The 9818-nt window shown below is 32.6% G+C and overlaps 1 protein-coding gene across 1 annotated transcript; it reads right to left on the reverse strand.

Moving 5' to 3' along the window:
- Window positions 1-585: 585 nt before the first annotated feature.
- Window positions 586-5201, reverse strand: LOC107622791 (putative pectate lyase 1). The gene is made up of 6 exons (XM_016324862.3): window positions 4754-5201; window positions 4284-4358; window positions 2649-3291; window positions 2047-2150; window positions 1813-1951; window positions 586-1345 (listed from the first exon to the last, which is right to left on the reverse strand). The coding sequence occupies exons 1-6, from the start codon at window positions 4855-4857 to the stop codon at window positions 1124-1126; spliced, it is 1287 nt and encodes a 428-aa protein (XP_016180348.1). The 5' UTR covers window positions 4858-5201; the 3' UTR covers window positions 586-1123.
- Window positions 5202-9818: the final 4617 nt, after the last annotated feature.

Here is a 9818-nt window from a genome sequence, read left to right on the forward strand (position 1 = left end):
ATTTTTGTTAAAACTTAAAAGGTATTTTTGTAAAAATCAATTTATTTTTTCTTAAAAAATAGATAAAGTTAATACTAATTAACATAAAAAAATTTAAAATAGATTAAAGATAAGATTTTTTAAAAGTGATAAGAAAATAGAACGTATATTTTACAAATAGAAAAAAAAAATATCATTTTAACATCTCTTAGAAAAAGAGTAAAATTTTTTCTAAGTTCTTTGATCGATTTTTCCTATTTTTTACCGATTATAATTAACTGACTTTTATAGTAAATGAAACCAGTTTAATAACGAATTTTCAGTTGAACCGACGGATTCCATTCGTTTTTCTGACTTTGGAGGGCGACAATGTTGGTAAAAAGAGTCATCGTCGTCATAATTATAAAAAGAAAAGATAATGAAGCAGAGAGAGGCATGTGCTGCCACATGAACTAATTACACATGTTGGTAGCTAAAGAAACCAACACTACTGGCAGATACATAGTTTTAATTATACACACAACAACCATAATTGCATAACAAAAGGGCAAAGATTACTTCCATTAACAAAATTAAAAAGGGTAACAGAAAGTTAAGAGAGAAAAGTTAACAAAACGAACAACCACTTCCATTGCTAATAACAACAATAATAAAAGTCTTTCCATAACTCAACTTTGACAATCAAACATTTGCATTGCTTGTGTAATAAAAAAAACTCCATAAAACAGAGAAAAAAAAACATTAAAATAAAAGAAAAAAATATATTGATATATCTCACTTAATTAAATCCTATATGTAAAGCTGAAATGACTTAACGGTATGTAAGGTGGAGACATGACTTGACATTTGGGAAAAATATGCATATGAATTTGTTGGGTAGGGTTTTGGATGAAATAAGAAGGGAAGGAGGGACTAAAAAGAAAAAGAAACAATGGACCACGCTTCTGCACCTACCCCTTGCATTGTTGTTTTCTTTTACTGGAGCAAGTCGAGCAGCTGAGGTTGACCAACAACAATAGACACACAATGTGAAAACCATAACATATTGACATGTGTAATTAATGTACACTTGTCAAGATTTTCTTTGGTAACAAAAATGAATAATAAAAATGAAAAAAGGGTGTTTGTGTTTTGTTATTTTGTGCTAGCACCGACGGCCTCTTTTGCAGCCAAGTGCACCAGCATTAGAAGTCATGGAACCAACCATGGAAGATGATTTGGCACCTAAGCTTGAGGCTCTTGCATAGCTTGCTGAAGCTCCAGCACCTGATGGAGTGAAGTATGCACCATTCAGCAATAAATCTCCCTCTGATCTCCAATTCCAACCCTTCCATTGCGTTTCAGCTGTTTCCACTCTCTTTGTCACCTGTCCCACCAAATAATTTCATTTCCTTTGCTCAATCTTATCATAACATTTTTAAATTTTGATTTAAAAAAAAAACCCTTTTTTTATATTTAATTTTTTTTAAATATTTTTAATATTTAATTTTATTCTTAATATTTTTATTTGTGTAAAATATTATCCCTAAATGTTCAAAAATAATTTTAAAATAAATAAAAACCATTCAAGCGGTCAATATTCAAAATAATTACTTTTACTAATGTGGCGTTATATGATTGAATACATTTATAAAACAATTTTATCCCGACAATACATTAAAATTAAATTCTATTTTTATACCTTAAAATTAGAAAATATACTTTATCATTTTAATTTAATTAGCAATTACCACCAAATTAAGTTTAGTGTAAAACTCATTGGTATAACTCTCAAGTACTTGAACAAAAAATGAGTTTGGATAAGCACTTGGATTGGATTGTACTATTTTGTACCTCTTTAGCAAATGGGTTAGCTGGAGCATTGTATCTATTGCCCTGGCTGTTGATGGTGGGGTTAGCACTTCCACCAATTGCATACATCTCCCAATGAGTATAGTCATTGTTCACCACATGGAAATACCCATGTCTACATCTGCATCACCAATAATTGGGGGAGTGGATTATTAGTGTTTAATGCCCCCCCACATTAAAGTTTTATCTTATGTAAACACATTTATTCCGATTTACCTTGGCATTCTCTGGATGAGTCCTTCTCCAAAATGGTTATAGGCAATGGTCACCTGCATTTGCTTGTCTCTTGTGTATGAGTCACTGTGGCCTAACAGAATCACCTGAATTTACAAAATATCAGCATTCATTGAGCTATCATGATAACTAATGAGCCATCCAACAAGACAAACGAAAAAGTGCATTCAATACTTAATTTCTTAGATCTGTTACATTTTTTATTTACATATTTATTATAGAAATAAACTACTATTTATAACCATAAAACTTTAAAATGCTCATAAATTTAACTATGAATGAACAAATTAGTTCTGTATCTACGAAAGATAATTTCTACATGTTAAATTTATTCACGTGTGGATTTGTTTGTATTTCGAACTTTCATAAATAAAATGACAAAGAGAATAAATTCAGATTCATTTTGAACTTTGATAGATATTTAGTAATTTAGTCATTATTATATAATCAAATAAGGTGAAAATTCAAGTGAAACTAACTTTACGTAAAATTGATAATTAAAAATAGTTAAATGATTTGACAGGTTTATACAGTGATATAGTTGAATAATGCAGAGGAAAAGCAGGGTAAGAAAAAGAAAGTACCTCATTGTGGTGGGTGAGATGGTTGTTAGAAATAGTTATAGCAGTTGAGCCCATGACAGCATCAACAAGGCCATCAGCACAATGTGACAATGAATTATGATCAACCCAAATATGGCTTGATCCAAAAATGGAGATGGCATCCCCATCAGCCATAGTCCTCCACCCGAAATGGGTGGGGGAGCTTCTCACCATGGCATTCCCAGTAGGCCTGCAGTCATGGATATGGAGACCATGGATGATGACATTGGTAACATACTGAATTGTTATGCAACCTCCATTGGCAATGTGCACATTGGCTCCTCTTCCATCAATGGTCTTGAAGCTGTTCATAATCAGCTCCTGTTTCAGCTGGATCACCATGTCCCTTTTGAACACAATCCATAGTGGCCTGTCCTGGATCACCGCGTGCCGCAATGTCCCTGGCTTTGGGTTAACAGGGTCATCATCTCTAGGGTCAGTTACAACATAGAACTTTCCGTCGCGGCCACCGATCGCATTCCGGCCGAAACCAATGCCACAATCTGCTAGTCTCTTCCTGTTTTTCTGCCAATTCGGGTCGCAGCGCCAGCAATCGTCGATTGGATTACCAGTTCCACAGGAGAAGAATCCTAGCTTCCTTCTCTCAGTGCTATTCTTCATTGCCCTGTTATGTTAAACAAACACATTATTTGATGCACCTAACATCTATAATTATCTAAAATTACACCACTAAATTAATTACTATGTCCATTAGTTTCACCTTTTTTGCAGGAAAAAAGTCTTGTATTATTGTGATAATAAAATGTACTATTTTCTATAACGTTTTTTGCTACGAGTGAAATAGAGCCGTTAGAAAATACCAAGCCCAAAGTTTATAACGACCCATTTGGGATCTTAGATGTAGAGAATTAGAAAACAATGAGAAGAAAAAATTCTGTACTCGGTGAGTGATGATAACAGGAATCATTTTAAGTGTAACGACTAAATTCTTGGATTTTTTCTAGGAATGGAAAAAGATGGTAAACATAATTCGTTTTTCTTTGTTTTCACATGGACCTTGTGATTTTATATTTTTTTTAAGGCATGACTAGTCACTTAAAAAAAATAACATTTTTAATGCTAAATTATGGCAAAGTAAGAGTTGTACTTGTACCAGTAAGTACAGCGTATTTATAGGGGAAAATAAGGATTAAGTTATAATAACACGCAAAAGAATTTTAAGCGTGAAACACGGATCTCAGAAAATGCATGTGATATGTGACCGACTAGTGAATGAGCAACAATGTGAGAGATTGGTGAGGGACAACGGTAAATGGGTAAGAAACCCTAAAAATAGGAAAAATTTAATGATGTGAATTAAAAACCCTTTCGCTTTTGGCAAAACAAGGAAATTAATGTGACACAAGAAAAATAATGGGTCAGTTAGGGGTAGAGTGTGTGTTAGGTGTCATATCACACAAGAGAGAGTAGGGGCGGTTATGAATGGACCTAGAAATGACTACTATGCCCTACTAGCACTAACACTCCATGCATTGCCCCATTTCTAAACCCATGTGAAGATAAATTAAATCATTATTGGGTTTTCTCTTTTTGTGTTAGGTTTGTTCCGTAGCTATAAATTGATATTGGTGAAAAATGTAGAAAAAAGAGACCCACATCTGAACCATGGAAACCACCTCTTCCGGGTCAGTTACAGCAGCACGTTCATTTAATTCCTCCGCCTCTTTCACCCTGAAACAAATAGTTACAACAACACAAGATCTTAATCAATGCGGTGGATACATAATAAATAATATACTACTAATTTGTGAACCATTACATGGTATTGACTAAATATATTTGAATGAATCGTTCAACAGTTTACAATATAAAGATGATTTTGTAGAAGTAGACACCACAAATAATTCTCACTTGGTAGAAAGTTTATAATTTGAAGCAGAGAACAATGAATTATCCTTCTCAACATTCTAATAGAAAAGAAAGAATTTTTTTAACATAAAATTGCAATGCTAGTGAATCCGTTATGTGAAGCAAATACATTTCCCACTATGATTTGTGGCGTTTCAAAACCCAGACAATGTAGTTCAAATATTCATAGAACAGAGAGAGAGTAGAAATGAATATACTTGAGGTCAGAGATCTGTGATGTGGCCATGGCTTCTCCAATGAGGAGCACAAAGAGCAGCAACAAGCAAGCATTGAGAACCCATTTTGCAGAAGAAACCTCCATTGAAGAATTCCACTACCCACTCCTCTCTTTCACTCAGTGATGGTGTTATGAGACAATGCTGAAGCTAAAGAGTGAGAGAGAAAGAGAAGGGTTGAAGAGAAAGATAAAGAGAAAGTGCAGAAGAGAGAAGAAAAGAAAGAAGGAAGAAAGGAAAGAGAAGAATGGTGGAGTGGACTCGGAAAACAGGTTCCAACATAAAGGCCCATTTATAGAACCAATGAAGACAAATGCTTTAACGCCAAATCTTCACGCCGTTAATCAACTGAACGTTTTCTTCGTTTGTATTCTACAGGATTTGGGGCCTGTGGGACCCGCCACTCAAACACCGTTAACTAACATCAACAAAGTCGTTGCTTTTGTTTGTTGCTTCTCATAACGCTTCTCCTTCTACCTTAACTGGCGCATTTATAATGTTCTATTAGTAACTTGAACATTTGATGTTCCATGGACAAAAAGATTTAATTAATAAATCAATTATTTATTTGTTGTGTAAGACTGAAGGTTTTCAAAACATAATCCATTATCTAACCGAGTTAATAGGACACGAATCTCAATTCAGTCTTTAAAATTTTAATTATTTTTATTTAGTCCTCAAATTTTATAAATGTGTCTCATATTAGTCTTTAAAATAATTTTTAGTTAAAAAATATTAATAGAGTGTTAAAATAGACAATCAAATGCTACTCTAAAACATGTAAAATGATGTCATTTTAGTTTTGGCATTTAAATAATTCAAAAATGATGTCGCATCACTTGTTTTATTAGGTAAAGTTTCAATAAACACCATTTATAATGTTGTTTTTTGGTTATTTGAGTATCAAAATTAAAACGACATCATTTTACAGAGTTCAATATGGCATCCGCCTGTTTATGACAGCGTTCTATTAAAGTGTATACATTGAAAATCGTTTCAAGGACTAACATGAGTCATGTTCGCAAAATTTTAGGACTAAATAAAGACAATTGAACTTTAGAGACTAAATTGAGGCTATATGCAAATTCAGAGATCAAATTGAGTATTATCTTATTATTAAACTCTTTTAATTAGTTTTATTGGTTTAAAGGTTTAATCAAAATAATTATATTATAATAAAATAATATATAAAATTATAAATAAATACACAAAAATATAATATGTTTAATTTAAACGTAAATTTAAAAAATATACAAATTAATATTATTGTTCATACTTTAAAAAAATCATTATTAATTTAAATCTATTCTAATAACAAAAGTAAAAAAAAACCAGTAAGAAAAACAATTCATCCAACAACAATAATAACATAATAAAAAAAATAACAACAACAATAATTGAACAACGTGAGCTAGTAAATAAGGATAATACTACAATGAAAAGTGTTTTTGAATAAAGAGTGAAAAATATTCTTTTATAAGAGTAAAAATTAATAAAAATATATATACAATTCACATATCTTTTATTAATTTAATGAGAATCTTTATTTTTAATCCAATTTTCCTCTTCACTAAAAAAATTTCCGGCAAATAAAAAGTTGAAACATCCAACGAGAACACCAGTAGCCAATAACAAATTAAAAAGTGAAAACAAATTGGAAAAATGGAAGCAAAGTAGGAAGCAAAGTGATGAATATAGCAAGCAGAGGATATTAGTCAATATATTGAAAACATTAAGTAAAATCTATTAAACAGCTTATGAGGTATGTAGTACTCTTAGAACAGTTTCAAAAGTAGCTTCTGAAGTATACATGCTACTCAATCAAGATATATATATAAAAAAAAAAAAGAGTTAATTAAGAAGAAGTACACAACAATGTATATTAGTTCGGTTAACAATGTTTATGTTGAATCCTCAATCAAATTGAGAGTTTTTCTATTTAAATAAATACTTACAAGATATTCTTTTCTAAAGTATTATTAAGATAAGATTGATTCAAATTACAACTGATTTAAAAAATTTTAGATAATATTTTCAAAAATCTTCCTAAGCTAAACTTGGCTTGGCATATAGTTTATAATTTACTACTTAATTTATTATCTCTAGTAATAAGTTATTTTCTAAAAAATTTTGCTTCTCTATTTTACCTGAAACATATTTAAATAAAATATAGATACAAAATTATTATTTAAATTATTAATCCTTGCATATGCGGTTGAAATTGAAAGTGAGTCCAGTTAAGTAGAATTAGATTGAGCTAAGCTAAAGCTAAACTCGCAAATTTGTTTAGCCAATTTATGTTCTTGGCTCGCTTTGCTAATAATAGAATCTAATTTAAACTTGACTCATAAAAATTTTACCGTAACATAAACATAATATGTAAATGGAAATGTTTGATAATAAAAAAAAATCAACCAAAAACAGTCATAACTTGTCTTATTTAACATTTATTAATTATTACAACAATTAATTAATGCTAAATAAAATAAATTCTGGCTGTTTTTTTGTCTACCTAACATATGTGCTATAATATTTATTATAGTGGCTATAATAACTATACAACTCTAACAATATTTAAAAGTTATTCCTAAAATTAAAATAATATCTTTTATCATTTGAAGATATTTTTTAGTTTAACAAATAAAAATAAAAAATATTATTAATATATAAAAAAATATGACTTTAAATTTAATAATATTTTTAAAATATTATTAAAATTATATATTTATTTTACAACAACAACAACAAAGTCTTATCCTACTAGATGGGGTTGGCTACATGAATCAAACGATGTCATTGAGCTCTATCATGTATCATGTCTACAGAGAGACCGTTTACATCTAGACTCGTGCTCTTCCTAGGTATTCCTCTACCTTTCATCCATTATCCATCTTCCATCTCATCCACCCACCTGATTGGGTGTTCTGTCGGCCCTTTTTTCACATGTCCAAACTACTTGAGATGCGATTCTACCATCTTTTCCACAACAGGTGTTACTTCAACTCTCTCTCTCTCTCTCTCTCTCTCTCTCTCTCTCTCTCTCTCTCTCTCTATCTCTCTCTCTCATATCTTCCTTCTTTATTCTATCAAATCGCGTATGACTATTAATTCATCTCAACATCTTCATCTCTACCATACTTAACTTATGTTCGTGCTCCTCTTTGGCCGCCTAACACTCTGTACCATAAAGTATAGTCGGTCTAATAGCAGTGTGATAGAATTTACCTTTAAGTTTTAAAGGTAATATTTTGTCACATATAAAATCAGATGTACTCCACCATTTTGACCAACCTGCTTGGATCCTATGATTTACATCATATTCAATCTCTCCATTATCTTGTATGATGCATCCAAGATACTTAAAACTTTTAATTTTTCATAGGATGTTTTCTCCAATCTTCACCTCTGTATTAGGATTTTTCTTTCGGTTGCCGAACTTACATTCCATATATTCCGTCTTACTACGGGTTATGCGCAGACCATACACTTCTAGAGCTTCTCTCCATAAATCCAACTTCTTATTTGTCTTTCCTTGGCTCTCCCATAAAGACGATATCATCGGTAAAGAGCATGCAGCATGGCACAAGCTCTTATAGGGATGGCAACGAGTCCCCATGGGGACGGGGACATGCCCCCCGTCCCCTGCCCCGTCACCATAATCCACCTCCCGTCCTACCCTGTCCCCGGCTGGGGACTTAGATATCCGCGGATATCATCCGCGGATTTTACAAATTAACCATTTCAAACACAGAACATTAACAATTTCAAGCACAGAATATTAACAATTGAACAAATCCTAAATTTTCAAATAAAAATTCAACAATAATTGTCCAAACAGAGATAAAACTCAGAAGATTAACAATTTCAAATACAGAAAATTAGTAATTGAATAAATTCTGAATTCCTAAATAAAAATTCAACAAAAATTGCAGAAATAAAGATACAAACTCAGAAGATTAACAATTTCAAACAATTTGAAACATTGAACAAATCCTAAACCCTAAATGTTGAAAAAAAAAACCCAAAAGAAACTAATCAGAGAAAGGGACTTATTGATGCGGCAATGACGAGGCTTCGGGAGGCATGATGAGCGGCGAAGAGGCTGTTGGAGGCAACGGCGATTGTGCTAGTGGCAGTGACAATTCTACTGGAGGCGGCAACAACGAGAAAGACCGATTAGGAGGCTGCAATGATGATGAACGAGCATGAAGCAGGAGACGGCGCTAATGAGGCGGCGACAGTGAGTGAGAGGGCAGTGATTTGCAATGTGAATGAGGAAGGGAGGCGGTGACCAACGATGAGACTTATATGCACAGAGACGCAGAGAACCTTGGAGTGGTTGGCGAGGTGACGAGGTGGAAGGAAGACGGTGGTGACGTTGTTGGAGAAGAGAAGCAGCAGATGGAGGCAGAGGAAAAAGGAGGTAACCGGGTCAAGATGAGGCTGCTAGGTGAGGAAGAGAATGAATTTGAAATGATACTGCTAAGGTAACATATTAGGGTTTTTAACTATATATATATATATATATATATATATATATATATATATATATATATATATATATATATATATATGGGTATTTATATAATTTTATATTCGCGGATACCTTTTTTCCTGCCCCCACCCCATTTAATATACGGGTACTCGTCCTTGTCACCTGCGGGGTAAAAACGCTCCTCATATCTGTTCTTCGGCGGGTAAATCTCTGCGGATACTCGTCCCTCCATGAGAAATTGCCATCCCTAGGCTCTTGGATATGCTCTGTGAGTACTTCCAAGAATAATGTGAAAAGGTATGGACTTAAGGATGATCCCTGGTGTAATCCTACCAATAAAAAATTTATCTGTCACACTATCTTGAGTCTTCACACTAGTTGTAACCCCATCATACATGTCTTTAATTGTACGAGTATATGTGATCCTTACTCTCTTCTTTTTCAAAGCCTTCTATAAAACCTCCCTTGGCTTCCTATCGTACGCTTTTTCCAAATCAATAAACACCATATGTAAATCCCTTTTATTACTACAATATCTCTCCATCATCCTTC

The sequence above is a fragment of the Arachis ipaensis genome, chromosome B1 (assembly GCF_059453495.1).
Source record: "Arachis ipaensis isolate K30076 ecotype BB chromosome B1, ASM5945349v1, whole genome shotgun sequence".
Lineage (NCBI taxonomy): Eukaryota > Viridiplantae > Streptophyta > Magnoliopsida > Fabales > Fabaceae > Arachis > Arachis ipaensis.